The 16,201-nt window shown below is 41.6% G+C and overlaps 1 protein-coding gene across 1 annotated transcript in view; it reads left to right on the forward strand.

Moving 5' to 3' along the window:
* Positions 1–253: 253 nt before the first annotated feature.
* Positions 254–16,201, forward strand: part of LOC132884416 (neurexophilin-2) — a 186,302-nt gene continuing 170,354 nt past the window's right edge. Inside the window, exon 1 of the mRNA XM_060918263.1 lies at positions 254–729. Coding sequence (XP_060774246.1) covers positions 676–729 — 54 coding nt within the window. The 5' untranslated portion in view covers positions 254–675. The remainder of the gene's footprint in view (positions 730–16,201) is intronic.

Here is a 16,201-nt window from a genome sequence, read left to right on the forward strand (position 1 = left end):
CCACTACATCACCTATTATTATTCAGAAATATTTCAGCGAGAAAAGTGCTCATTCGTTCATATATTCATTCCTTTTTCATAGAACAGCAGTATATTTCTGACGGCTTCTGTAGAAATAGTTTTGATCCAAGACGCAGAAAAAAAAAAGAAAAGAAAGTTGCGCGAGTTTTGCGCAGGAATGACACGCGCGTACCGGATCCGCGCTCGTGCGCAAGGAAGAGAAAGAAAACCAATCAGTCGACCTGTTGGTATTCAGACCCATACCGGACTGAGCGCGCGCGGGAGAGAGAGAGAGAGAGAGAGAGAGTTTCTTTTTAAACACCACTCAGTGGGAGCTGCTCATTGGTGCTTGAGCGCGAGCTGATCATCTCTTGTGCCAGAAGTTTCCGCCGCTCACGCGCAAACTTTTCCGCTTGGTTACGACAGAATGGATGTGTTTTCTACATGTTTCCGGGACTTCAAACGCTGAACCGCTCCTGGTTCGTTCAGCAGCCTGGTCGTCCTGAATTCTGGTTACCAGCGGGATAAACAACAACAACAACAAACAAACAAACAAACAAACAGTTTGGTGTAGCTTGTTGTTTTTGCTTGGCGCGAGCGTGCGCGTGCGGCTGTGTGAGCGTTTCCGGTGTATGTTCCCGACACGGGGCTCAGCGCTGTGTGCCGGAAGGTGCGATGAGGCTGCTCGCCTGGAGTTTGCTGATCCTGAGCCAGTGGATTCTGCGAAAGGTACGGACTCACACTTGCTCTTGTCAGCGTTAAAACCTCGTACCAGAACACCACTACGGCTCCAGAGTGACCGGTAGCTATCCTGCTCGGGTTTACGGCCAGAATATCGCGGTTTGTTTGTTTGTTTGTTTCCGGATTAATTTGTAAACCACGCTCAACTTTTCAGCCTCGTGGACATCAGTGCGCTTTTATTTATTTATTTATTTATTTATTTTCTCTCTCAGACCTCCTTGTTTTTATTCCCAAGTCTCCTGTTTTATACAAGCCGAGTCTTTTTTCCCCCCCAGAATTATAATAACTCTGAGTATTGTAGTGGGATAAGAACCGAACCAGGGGATATTTTTATTCCCCACCCGTTATCAACTGGTTTATTTTTATTCTCCCATTTGTGTCCAACACAAATGAACTCTGAAAGTGTGTATTCAACACTGGGGAATTTGCTGTGCACACACACACAGGTGATTTTTATTTTTTTTTCCTCCTCCAGAATTATAATAACTCTGAGTATTGTCGTGTTAATACTGGGATAAGAGCTAAACCATGGGATATTTTTCCCACCCGTTATCATTTTTATTCCTCCTCATCTCATCATCTCTAGCCGCTTTATCCTGTTCTACAGGGTCGCAGGCAAGCTGGAGCCTATCCCAGCTGACTATGGGCGAAAGGCGGGGTACACCCTGGACAAGTCGCCAGGTCATCACAGGGCTGACACATAGACAACCATTCACACTCACATTCACACCTACGGTCAATTTCAGGGGTGCAGATCCGATGTCAAGATTGGGGGGGACACAAAAGTGATTTTTTTTTTTTTTGCCCGTATGCAACTCATACCATGCAACCATAAATCACAACTTCGTAGATGCTCGCCACATCATTCAAAAAGTACTGCACAGGGAATCATTTGTCTGAAAATACATTTGTTTGTACAATTTTGAATAATTTAGGGGATTTTTATTGGGGGGTACAATTCATGTTTTTCAGAAATTGTGGGGGGGTCATGTCCCCCCTGTCCCCCCCGGGATCTGCACCCATGGTCAATTTAGAGCCACCAGTTAACCTAACCTGCATGTCTTTGGACTGTGCCCCCCCACATACACAGCAAATTCCCCAGTGCTGGTTTAACACCCTACTGTGTTTATATGTGTCCAAGTGTTAATTCAACACTGGGGAATTTGCTGTGCGCACACACACACAGGTGATTTTTTTTTTCCTCCCTCAGAATTATAATAACTATGAGTATTGTAGTGTTAATACTGGGATAAGAGCTGAACCATGGGATATTTTTTTCCCCCACCCATTATCAACTGGTTCATTTTTATTCTCCCCCCTCCCCACCCATACACAGCAAATTCCCCGGTGTTGAATTAACTCCCAGAGTGTTGGTTTAACACCCTGCTGTGTTTATATCACAGAGACGTACACTTTACTATTTATTTTTTATACTTTATTTGTTTTTATTTTTTCTATAACTCATAACGAGTCAACAGCACCTTCAATTTCGCTGTACCTTTGAAAAAGTGACAATGACAATAAAGACTTATATGTGTCCAATTGGACACAAATGAACTCTGAAAGTGTTAATTCAACACTGGGGAATTTGCTGTGCACGCACACACGCACGTGATTTTTTTTTTCTCCTCCTCTTGCTATTTCTCTATCGTCTTATCAGTCAGAGCCCTCAGCAACTCTTTTTTCATTTCCCTCTGAAGTTGAGCATGTACTTGCCCCGAGCTTTGTTTATCTCCATCATCGTCATTTACACAGAAGAGAGTTCACTGATTGAAGCACGTGCACGCGCACACACGCGATAAAGTGCGCGCTTTTACACATTCTGTCCAAAATGATCAATAGTTAATTCCTTACACACTACTAACATTTCCTGAGTAACAGCAGATGTCCACACTGCACTGTATAGGTGTGTAATAACAGGTCTAATAATGTCTCTCATACTTGGCTGAGAGGCTTGTTACCAGTAAGCGTTTCCAGATGTTCCGCCCCCCCCAGATCTGGTGTCACACATTGATGATTTATTCACTATTCATTACTCATTTATTATTACTGAAATACAGATTTATTTTTCCAGCTTATTTATCCACATTGCGTGCGGTTCAGGGCTGAATGAAGAGTGAAATAATACACAGGTCATGATAATACTAAGGACGCGTAAAGTATGATTATAAGAAACGTACTGTCGAATTAGTTTGCTCATTTCTATGAAATTAGCACACGATGCTTTAAAAATTTCGCCTCAAGCTTTGATGCTGAGTCGTAGCTGTCAGGTGCTAAAAGTGCGTTTACCTTCAAAATAACGGTTTGTTTCTTATTATGTGTAATGTGGTGTAAAATCCTCTGACATTAAAACACTCACTCTTGTCTGTAATAGAGATGTGACACTTCTTTTGCAAGAAATAAATAAATAAAGCACACTGGCCTTCTGCCTTCAGCGTAAGCTCGCTGTTAATTTCACGGGAAATTTTACAAAGATGTTTTGAAGATTAGACTGACCCTGTTTATAGGTGCTATTTTTACACCATATACAGCATCTTTATAGATGATCCTATTACCTTCTGGTGTGAGTGCGATCATTTCATCATAACCTGCCTGTAAATCTGCAGCCTTGTGTCGCAACCTTGTCCTGCCATCCAGACGGCACCCAGAAATATGAACCGGAGCATCATGCCTCAACATGTCCGTGTCCTTATTCTGTCTTCATCAAACATGCAGTTGTGTGGCCAAAGATGTTCACTCCTTACATAACAATTTTCCAAGGTTCAGTAGCTTAATAATCTGAACCATGCGCTTATTAAATTGTCTATGACTACACTTAAGAACATAAAAAGCGGGAGGGAGGGGAGGAGACAGAAATGAGAAATCGATGCACCATCACACGCTCTGCTGTCTGTATTTCAGTATTTGATTTTATTCTCTAAGTTGAATAATTTAAACACAGTGTTAAGAACATAAAGTTATTTGTATGTGATATTAATAAATGGTTCTAATTTGAAGTGCACAGAATGTTTGCTGCTGTAGCAGCAGGGGTTATGCTTCCACCTCCACAACAGAATATAGCACATCTGATCACCTTACCCTTTAAAATTTAGAATCAAACCTGGATCTGTTTCGAACAGAAACATTTAAAAGTACGTAAAAAAACACACTTCTTTTTAGTGGCCTTCTTTATTCCACTGCACGATACTTACAAATGACATCTGATGAAGCAATAATGATAAATATCCTAATATTGATAAGCTGTTGCTTTAATCAGGCTATGAAAAATGTCACAACTAGGAATGTGTTTACTAAAATTTCATATCATGATCAAGGTCTGATTTTTATCATGTGTTACACGAACATAATCTCATCTCATCTCATTATCTCTAGCCGCTTTATCCTGTTCTACAGGGTCACAGGCAAGCTGGAGCCTATCCCAGCTGACTACGGGCGAAAGGCAGGGTACACCCTGGACAAGTCGCCAGGTCATCACAGGGCTGACACACAGACACAGACAACCATTCACACTCACATTCACACCTACGGTCCATTTAGAGTCACCAGTTAACCTAACCTGCATGTCTTTGGACTGTGGGGGAAACCGGAGCACCCGGAGGAAACCCACGCGGACACGGGGAGAACATGCAAACTCCGCACAGAAAGGCCCTCGCCGGCCACGGGGCTCGAACCCGGACCTTCTTGCTGTGAGGCGACAGCGCTAACCACTACACCACCGTGCCGCCCACGAACATAATATTGAGTGTTTTTCTGTACCTTTCTCCTTGAGTGACAGAAAAGACAGGAAAAAAAATAGAAAAGAGAATTTCAGCAGCCTGCTGCTTCCTCATGAGTAACTTCTCAGATTGCCTTTGCTAAGAGACAAGCTTGCAATTCTGCTTTTAAATTTGGAATAGATGACAGATGACTGGCCCTATGTTGCCTTCTGAATTGAACACTTTTTTTCATCTCTGAATATGCTGCCTACTGAAAACAGAAGAATTCGTTAATATTATGAACTGACCACCACACACACACACACACACACACACACACACACACACACACACACACACACATATATATCTATATTTATCCATCCATCCATCCATTATCTGTAGCCGCTTTATCCTGTTCTACAGCTGAAGCCTATCCCAGCTGACTACGGGCGAAAGGCGGGGTACACCCTGGACAAGTCGCCAGGTCATCACAGGGCTGACACATAGACACAGACAACCATTCACACTCACATTCACACCTACGGTCAATTTAGAGTCATTAGTTATCCTAACCTGCATGTCTTTGGACTGTGGGGGAAACCGGAGCACCCGGAGGAAACCCACGCGGACACGGGGAGAACATGCAAACTCCGCACAGAAAGGCCCTCGCCGGCCCCGGGGCTCGAACCCGGACCTTCTTGCTGTGAGATGACAGTGTTAACCACTATATGTACATATATATACATATATATCTATATAGGTAGTGGATTACTGATATTACTCATATCGTCCCCTAGATGTAACAGTCCCTTCTTTAAATCCCCTTTCATTTTAAGCCTTTGTATTATATAATATTTTGGATTTATGAATAGCCACTGATGTACATCAAGCTTCCACTTACAGATTTAACATTTCCATGATTAACTTCCACAATAATTATTTGTTATATTATCTTAAAGGCCATAAAAGAACCCTCGGTTTATTTTACCTTCTTGGTGTATTTAGGACCTCATCTTCTATATTTGAAGATATGTGCTACTGTGTTCTTGGGAACATGTCAAAAAATTGCCTATTTCATCCAGATTTCCTCTTTCTGTGCCAGTGAGGTTCTGACCATACAGCTGTCTACAGAACTATCAATGTTGTTGTTTTTTTCCTCCCCTGTGAGCATATCTTACAGGAGATCAAATGGTGAAGTGCAAGCAGCTGATTGTAAGATGGTGGCCATCAAGTGTCTCTTACACCTTATTAAAGGGTTTAGCTAGTAATGACACAAGCCCACATTGAAATATAACATTTGTTGTGTTGTTATTAAAAAGTTGAGCGAGAACTAACTGTTACAAACAAAAAAGGTGGTTTGGATAAAGGTGAGACGGGGTTAGCATTTTATTTACAGCATAAATAAAAGATGTGCGATGGGGAGGAATTATCCCAGTTTTACAGATTAAAAAAAAAAAAAGAATAACCAAAAGGTAAATCGATTTATATTTCTCAGCCTAGAAAAGGTGGTCCAAGGTTTCTGCCTTGAGCAAGTGTATTTATCATACTCACTGTTACAATGACTGATGCTGCCAGTACCTATAATAGTGGTGGGATCCAAAAAGCACAGAGTAAAATCCAGCAGCATTCCAGCACCAGCTGCTCTCTCTCTCTCTCTCTGTCTCTCTGCACATCCACATGTGCTTCTGTACTCAAACACAAAAAGCACCAATCAGATACTTTAATCGGCACTAACCACCCAATCAAGTAGCAACAATTATACGCAGCCCTCCCACCAGCTTGCGGGGTAAACAGATGTGTCTAATCTTTCAGTAGAAGTAGACCAGATCTCCCCAGGCGGCAAAAGAGAGAGAGAGAGAAGACAGAGCAAGACAGAGAGGGGCTTGAAACCCGGCTTCTACCAGGAATGCCCATGGCCAGCTGCTGCTTAGTTTCGGGATTGTGAGTCCTGAGGGTGGAATTATGCCAAAGTCACAGCATATGAAACATAAAGCCTGGATCTAACCACTGATATGGTTGTACAGTAACTCCTGTAAAAAAAAAAATAGCATCATCAGAATTTGATCATTTATCCGACTGTCTTTTTGTTGCAATTTTTGGAGACAAAAATGTATGAAAGCTGCAACCTGCTGATCTACATAGCATGGATATACTTGGTCCAAAAGCTCTATTTTAGTATGAGCCATTTGTTCAAAAGGATACCTTTTATCCTATTTGTCTTGTCAGAACCTTCTTTTTATGCACACTCATGTGTAAATGTGTTTGCTTTCTATGACACACGTCACAAAATGGATGGCGCGTGTCTCCCCGATATTACTCATCCCCCTGTTCATCACAGCTTGCCAGAATTACAACTCGTACACAGTGAGAGGGAACCCTAACAGTTGAGAATGTATAAAAAGGAATCTATCTGAAATTATTCTCCTCCATACACTCTTCTCAGAGAATGCACTCAGAGTCCCCTACACCTGTGCGTATATCACCCTGAAAGGACAGGAGGTGGGAAAAGGATTGCCTTGTCTCAGAACGAGAGAATGAGCGAATGAAAGAGTGAAGGAGTGCTCCATAAGAAGGCTGCTAGGCTGATGACGAGGGGTGGAAAGGGGACAAACGGCCTTATTTATCGCCAAGCAATTACCAGTGAGGTATTTCTGCTGTAATGGCAGGAAGAAAATGAAACACTTCACCAGGGAACTGATAAAGGGCCCTTATGATAAAGGGCTATTGTGCCTGGGTTCATCAAACTGGCCCCCATTCCTTTTTCTTTCTCGCTTTCTCCATCTCTCTCTGTCTGTCTCTTTTTCTCTGCCATGTTACCAGTGTGAGACATTGCGAGACAGCGAAATATGGAGCTAAAAGGGTCTCAGCAGTCCACCTCCTGCTCAGATGTGTATCTTCACCATGTGCTCTTTTGCATGTGATAATAAAGCCACAGGGAGAGAGAGAGAGAGGGCAAAAAGAGGGACAAAGACAAAGATGGAGTGATGGCCACAGAGAAGAGCAGGTGGAAGAAGAGAGATGGCGAGAAGGGAGTGGGTAATGGATAGGACAGAGACCTAAACAAAAGAAGAGAGATAGCATGGAGTCAAATGAATAGAAAGAGATTAAAGCACCTCCTTAAACCTATGATCTCTATTGTCTCATATTCAGTCTAATTTGGAACAATAATTCAACAAAATTAAATAAAATTTAGCATTGTCATGTGAAGGGACATGTCCTTATATGGTACAATCTTGAGACTTCATTTTAATTTGTATTCTGGTCGTTCCTAAGCAGTTATTTTTGCTTGGATTCATGAATGGAAAACATTTCTGTCAGATTTTGAGAGGCGCTGTGTCTTTGCCCTGAGTGCTGCAAACTTCCAGTGAGGTTAAAGTTACCATAGATGATTATTGCCGTGTTACCTAATTCATACCTCTTTTATTTCAGAATCACGTTTTTAAAATAAATTGTTAAAAGGTTATGTCCGAAAATAACGGAAGTGAGTAAACGAAAATGCAACAGTGAATACAATAGCATAATGAGAAACACCCACCCTGTATATGAAATGGTACTCCATATTCCCGACAAACAGCAAAGTGTGTTATGGGTATTTGGTGCACTCTAGGCCAGTGGTTCTTAATTTGGGGGTTCCTTGGATTCCTAGGGGTCTATGAAGCAAAGCCAAGAGGTATGTGATTTTTCTTTAAGTGGTAGTGGAAATCACAACCCAACATTATTACAAATATTATAACTAGATATATACTGTGACTAAAGTCACAGTGATTTGTGCTAGTTCTTACAAACTGTGACATCTGGGCACCGTACCCTATAGATCCGGGATGGTAAGAGACAGAGAATGACGTTTAGTGAGGAAAAAATCCTGTTTTTCATGGATCATTCTGGTTCGGTGATCCGGATCAGCACCAAAAGTCATAGCAACTTAATTCAGCCCAGAGGTATTCTGCATGTGAAATTTGGTGATGATTGGTTGAAAACTGAGGAAGAAATAAGTGACTGAAAAAAAGCCAGTTTTTCATGGATCATTCTGGTTCAGTGATCCGGATCAGCACCAAAAGTCATAGCAACTTAATTCAGCCCAGAGGTATTTTTCCTGTGAAATTTGGCGATGATTGGTTGAAAACTGAGGGAGAAATAGCGTCCTAAAAATGTTAGGATGATGATGATGATAATAATAATAATAATAATAATAATAAGGAGAAGAAAGTAGAAAGATCCTGAGTGAGAGTAACAATTTGCACCTGCACTGCTAGTGCAAATGAATTATTTAGGGATGATGATTTTCCGTGATCACGGGAAAAAAAAATGCGGAAATTGCGGAATCGCTTGTCCAAAATGGAACTGCTATTCAGAAATGGAAAACGTGCTTTTGTCAGCATCCGGTTTCAAAACCCAAGAAATTCAGTCCATGCAGCAAAATGGTGAGGGTTTTTTTTCTTTTTTTAGCAAAAAGAAATCGAATCTCGGTGTAAACCAGGTTGTCAACAAACTATCAATGTTGTAAATGACGCGAGGGTTTGTGATCAGTGTGCATGCTGATTGGATAAAAAAAGCATCCGGGGATTATAAGCGGGAATGTCTCACCTCAGGTGCATGTGTAAAAATAACCACGTCATAATATCTAATTATAGATTATTAGACTTTGAATTCATCGAAATGGCGATCAAAATGCCTCAATAAAATAAGTATCGGTGGTGAATCTTCATTTAATTCAGACAGTCATTGTATTTTTCATTTGTATGGTTCACATTAACCATCACAAATGTTGTAAAATATTTTGTGGGAATTTTACGACAGTGCTGAACTCACTTACAGTTTGTTTTCATTCACAATGTGATTCTGTGACCCTGATCATGTCCAACATGCGTTCTTTCAATTTTCTTTCTTTAAATTAATTTATACTTCAAGTTTTACTGGATTAATCAAGATTTAACTTTATTTCCTCCAGAAGCTTTGAATTCAGGTGAGTCAAACTCTTAAAACTGCAGATCAGGTAATGGGTTATATTATAACTGTTATCACAACACATGCACCATAATGAGGCATTGGATAGTTTCTGTTTATTGTTACAGTTAAAGTTTGAGTTTTATTGAAAAATTCTCATCTCATTATCTCTAGCCGCTTTATCCTTCTACAGGGTCGCAGGCAAGCTGGAGCCTATCCCAGCTGACTACGGGCGAAAGGCGGGGTACACCCTGGACAAGTCGCCAGGTCATCACAGGGCTGACACATAGACACAGACAACCATTCACACTCACATTCACACCTACGGTCAATTTAGAGTCACCAGTTAACCTAACCTGCATGTCTTTGGACTGTGGGGGAAACCAGAGCACCCGGAGGAAACCCACGCGGACACGGGGAGAACATGCAAACTCCGCACAGAAAGGCCCTCGCCGGCCACGGGGCTCGAACCCAGGATCTTCTTGCTGTGAGGCGACAGCGCTAACCACTACACCACCGTGCCACCCCTATTGAAAAATTATAAATCATTAAAGCATAATGATTACGATAACCATACCGGCTTTTTGATAAACCGTGTTAACCACTTTCCTTTTATTGAACTAGTAAATATATAGGAATAATAAGGTTATGGTCAGGACAAGTGAAAAAAAAACCTCTGGCTGCTTCTTTGACTGGACAAGTGGATTAAAAAGTTAATGTCGAGCCCCGATATGATGTCTTATTTCATTTTGATGTGTTTCAGCAGAGCTAATACTGTACATTTCTTCAACTTCTTTCTCCTCACTCTCCCAATTTGAACATGAAAGTCTATAGTTATGTAGAACTTGAATAAAAATAAATTGTTCAAGTTTTGTTTTTCATGGTTTTCAAAACTGTATCATCAGTACATGGAAACTTTTTCCTATCTCTTATTACATAAAACATTAAAAAATGGATTTGGCAAAATCACAAAACGGAATTGACAATTTTCTGAAACAGAAAATCATCATCCCTAATTATTACTGAGTTTTTATCATTATTAGACCGCTTCCCTGGGTACTTAAATTAAATAGGTTTAATTAAAACCTCAAAAATAAAAAAAAAAACAAGTAGCCTGTTACTAATGTCTTGGACCTAATGTGTTAAGGAAAAGAAGGTTCTATAGCTCTAATAAATAAATAAAATATTATTGTATGCATTTAACTAATGTACATGAAACAATGTAATGAGTAGATCTGTGAAAATTATTTTCGAGTTAAAGGGGTCCCTGGCTGCAGAAAGTCTGAGAAGCCCTGCTTTAGTGTACGTTTTTTTTTTTTTTTTTCAATATTCTTCACTAAGCCTCCAGGCATGGCATGGCTACAAAATGGCAAAGCTCCCTAAGTAGTGCACTGTGCAGGAAGTTGTTTGCAGTTTTTTTGCGCAGACTTTTACAGAACCTTCCTATTTCCCACTTCCAGTTTTTCCCAGCTCTGCTCTGACCACACCCATTGATACTTGATAATATCTGTTCTTCATGATTAGCCTCATTGGGTCTTGTGAGCTTGAGTATAAATCCCCGGGTTTGTATGTATTTTTGTCTGAAGGCTGGCACATAAAATGCATTTCTAAGCTGCGAAATCCAGTGTTTTCTATTGAGTCCTGCATCACTTAAGCTGTGTTCACATAGATACCGGTATGATAGTAGTATAATAATAATAATAATAATAATAATAAGTTCAACTTATATAGCGCCTTTCAAGAAACCCAAGGATGCTTTACAATTATAGACAAAGAAAAAAATAATAACAATAAAAAATAATAAATAAATAAATGAATAAATAATAAAAAATAAAAGTAAAAAGTCCACCAAGTAGGAGTCAGGATGTAATTCCAGTGGTGTAGCAGCCACAGTCCCATCAAAGGCGCATGAAAACAAGTCCCACATCTCCAGCACAGCCGCCGTGACGCCATCAGCCACATCGCTCAAACACCACGCCGTGGATCCACAAAGCGAGCACAGAAGCTCCGCCACGCAGAGCGCTGGTGTGTCCCAAACCGCCTGCACAGACGCCGCGATGCCACCGAGCAACATCGCTCGGAACATCACGCCAAGCATTAAAGCGCAGAGCGCTGGACAACCACAAATGTTAAATGAGCAGCGAGCTCACTGCAGTCCACAGCTGGGAGCGCAGGCATCACCCACAGCGAACCAAGGCCTAGAGGGAACCAACGCCCAAAACTGGGTCCGGAGCTACACCACAACCGGCGGACAAAACACTCAAACATACATCAAACTACACAAACACACAGAAAAAATAAATAAATAAAATGAAAATTGAAAAAGAAATAAAATTAAATTTAAAAAAAAGCTCTGGTGAGAAGCGGCAGCCAGAATGCGCACGACGTACTCTCAACCGGAAACAGAAACAAAAAAAAAGAAATGCCATTTTTACAACTGTATCGATACAAAGTATACCGGTACAGTTTAGTGCATCTGTCCACACTAGCGAGAAATGTTTGCGGTTTTCTTTCACGGTAGTTGAAATGCGCGTGCGCGAAATGTTTCCGTGGTTACCGAATAACTTCCTTCCGAGAATATGGCGGATGAAACAACGTGTGTGCTTTTTGTTGTCAATGTACAGTCTATTTCTGGTGGTCATTTATTCAGTCGAATCGTATAAAACGCGCGAGGCAGTTGAGAAAGAAACAAAGAAAACGAATCTCCGTTCTTCACTATTTTATTCAGCGGAACCTGGAAGAAGTAGGAATGGTTCATTGCGCATGCGCATTATATTTGTATCGATACAGAGCCGCTTCATCTGTCCACACTACAGCGAAGCGCTACAGTACCGATACTGTACCGGTACGAAACCCATACATTTGTGGGTTTCGTACCGATAGTTATACCGCTACAGTACCGGTATAGTTGCTAGTGTGGACAGGTGTTGCGGCACGAAAGTAGTATCGTATCGGTACAAAATCCCTAGTGTGGACAGGGTATTAGTTGTAGCCTCTCAAGTGATATTTGAATTGGTCTTTTATGGATTATAAGCATGGATTTGCCACCATTGATCCCAACTATCTTTTGACAAGCCTCAATAAAGGTACTTGGTGTTTACGTCCAGCTGCCTTTGGCTCCCTGCTGTTTCCGTGTTGTCGTGTCATTAAATGAACGATACCAGATGAACAGTTGGTATTTCTTTGGAAACTCAGGAATTTCTGTGAAATTTACGAAGCCCAAGTCAGGATCCAATCCAAACAGATTGGACAGTTATTTGAGTCGCACACTGCTGATTTGCTCAGCAGTAATAGAATCTTACCTTGCAGTGAGATGAAAGAGTGCAAAATAAGTAAATAGCGGGACTGTTTAAAATGTTTGCAGTGAAATGAAGACAGGCAGACGGAAGTGGCAGTGATTAGTCCTAGTTAAGATTGCATCTGTGTCCTAGTTAATGTGTCTCCACTCATCTGTGGTATGCAGGAAATGTGTGTTCAAATGTGTGTCACTTCCGAACACACAAGCTGAGAAATAGTTCACATCAGCAGGGACACTTTGCTTGCTATGTTTATTGTGTGTTGAAGCATATATGTGACCCCTCACCGAATCCAGGGACACATGTCGGCCGAAACGAATCCGAGATAATCGCAAAAGAAGCATTTTTTTTCGAAATTTGTGATTTTTGTTTTTTTCCATCATGTGCAAGTTGAGATCTTGAAGAATGCAATCAGTATTTCAGATAGTAGATTGTTTTGTTGGAAAAGCATACATTTTTTGTTGCAAATTGTCTCGTTTTTGTCAGGACCGTAGCCTGCTGGGGGGTGTGGGTAAATTACCATATGGGCCATTCACATGATGATTTAAGTCTTTTGGTTTTTTTTTCGCGAATCAGCTGTATGATACGGGCTGAGCACATGGCTACTTAACTGCATACAGGCGTGTGATTTCACTATGGAATGAGTTACTAAACAGAGCGCAGAGGAGCTGAAACACCGCGAAGCAAACAGACACACGGTATTTACATCGGAGATAACCATTTCTAGCAAAAAAACCGCAACCTCGTTTTCCAGATTGAATGGAATACTTGAATGATCGGATGATACACGGACCGTTCTAGGATTACATTCCATCGGAGGCATTGGTGTGTGCAAGGCGCCGTTTCTCTTTCTGATGGGGTAAGTTTATTAATCTAAGGCTGTGTGGTTATTTTTGCATGTAACGGAGAGTGTTGTGGTTTGGTTAAGCCTAGGTCACAACCGGACGTACGATTTTTTGGCCGTGTGATTTTTGGCGTTTCCCAAATCGCTGCGTTTTTTTTTGTTCATGGAGAAAGACGCGCGTTGGCCGTAAGTTTGTCTTGCAACCTGAAAAAACGTAAGCGCCTGTAGAGTTTGTTTGACATGACAAAGAACCTCTGCGGCCAGTCTACGGCTCGAAAATCAGCGCATCACACGCGCGCTCTCGTGCTTTTCACACGCGCGCTCTCGTGCATTTCATGCGCGCTCTCCGTGTGTTTCTTGCGTTTTTTGCGTGTAGACCGGCCGTAGGAGCGCGTACTGTACGGCTGGTTGTGACCGAGGCTTTACATGAAACTAGTGTTGTGTTAGTTGTATCATCATCGTGCTATCTTTCTTTTTTACGGTGTGAGTAATTTTTCAACCACAAAACGTTAAAGTATACTTTAGGACTTATTTTTGTACTTCATAATTGTGTTGGGCATACTTTGCATGGAAGAAAAATTGACGTGGTGATCTTTGTTTACATGAAAGTAGTATCGTGCTAGCTCGTAGGGGGTAGGGCTTTCCTTAATGTCATGCAAATGAGCACCATTATGTTCCCGCCCTACACCCAGAGTAGCTGAGATGGAAAACTTTGAGGGCGATTTTCTCCCTTTTCTGTTTTAAGAAGTATACACTTTCAAAAGGCCACACATTCTTCAAATATTGTCAGATCTCCACATTGAAGGCATCATTGGAAAGCTTAGAAACTGTACTTTCTGAATCTGTCAATAACTCAAAATGCCCACGGGCCGACATGTGTCCCTGGATTCTGTGATCTGCCACATATCTGCGTAGGCCACAAATGCATTTTCTAACATTACAATAGCTGGACAGCCGGCATCACACTGACTTTACACTGCATGAGCTATGGTCAGATTTTGAAAGGCAAAAAACACACATTGTTAAAGATTTCTTGTGAAAGAGTTAGGAGCTGAGACTGGTGGAGTCGAGATTGATAGAGTCGAGACTGGTGGAGTGGAGACTGGCGGAGTGGAGATTGGTGGAGTCAAGACTGGTGGAGTTTAGATTGATGCATAATATGACGTGTTCACTGGTTACCAATTTATTGTCATACAAATATAGTAGCAACAATGGTGAAAGGTAAACAAAACATGAGTTTAAAAGCAGAATGGTTTGTTGACTCATGGCAGCAGAGAGAATGTCTCCTTGAATCTCCCTTTATAGTCAGCCACAAATTACTCCAAACTTCACTTCTTTGGCTACATCCACACGACAACGGCAACGAGATTTTATTAAAAAAAATATCGCGTCCACATGGGCAACGGATCAGTAAAATATCAGGTACATATGGCAACGCAACGCTCGCTGAAAACGATGCAATACACATGCCACACCTCTACGTGTGCTGTAAGACGGTCCCATCGGAGACACCGGAACAATAGAAGAAGTAGACGCATGCGCATAAACCCCTTCTTCTACCTGGCGTGAAGCACTCACAGGAACAAACACACAACAACAAGAAGAAGATGGCTGCGACTACGCAAGGAAATCGTGCCTTCTGTGTGTACAAATTAGTTTTATTAGCGTGCATAGTTTTATATAACTTAATTTTCTTATTGTGTGTGAACATTTTGAAAAGCATTTTTATATAATTTATATAACTTTTTATATTGTGTGTGAACATTTTGAAAAGCAGTCTTATCTCATCTCATTATCTGTAGCCGCTTTATCCTGTTCTACAGGGTCGCAGGCAAGCTGGAGCCTATCCCAGCTGACTACGGGCGAAAGGCGGGGTACACCCTGGACAAGTCACCAGGTCATCACAGGGCTGACACATAGACACACACAACCATTCACACCTACGGTCAATTTAGAGCCACCAGTTAACCTAACCTGCATGTCTTTGGACTGTGGGGGAAACCGGAGCACCCGGAGGAAACCCACGCGGACACGGGGAGAACATGCAAACTCCACACAGAAAGGCCCTCGCCGGCCCCGGGGCTCGAACCCGGACCTTCTTGCTGTGAGGCGACAGCGCTAACCACTACAACACCGTGCCGCCGCAGTCTTATCCAATAAAAAAAAGAAATTCAAGAAATGGTTCAGTTACTTGTTTATTTAAAAGAAAAGCTGTATACAAAAGTGAATGCAATGCAGTGGTTCATACAAAACAGCGAGAGTGCTGCTTGTTCTAGTCATGTAGTTGTGACGTCATCGTAAACAAATCCGTTCTACCCATCCAGACGACTTCGCAACGGCGCCGTTGCCAGATTTTTCCACTCTGGAACCCGTTCTCGTTTTGGGGCACCCAAAACGCCGGTGCCGTGTGGACGCCAGGCCGAAATGATAAACAATTTTATCGGATTCACCTGAATCCATTGCCATGTGGACAGCCTCTTTGTCTTTTCTCTTGACATAACATTACCACTTGTATACTGGATGCTTGTTTTTGTTTATACAGGCCAGTTTCTGTATGAGCCTGGACTGTGCTTATTGAGGACGTAGGCAGAACTTAGTAGGCTAATTTTCTTTAATCACAGGTCTGTTGTTAGAGGATCTTCATTGTGTAACCTAGAACACTTTAACGCATAGTGTGT

This window comes from Neoarius graeffei, chromosome 4, assembly GCF_027579695.1.
Source record: "Neoarius graeffei isolate fNeoGra1 chromosome 4, fNeoGra1.pri, whole genome shotgun sequence".
NCBI lineage: Eukaryota > Metazoa > Chordata > Actinopteri > Siluriformes > Ariidae > Neoarius > Neoarius graeffei.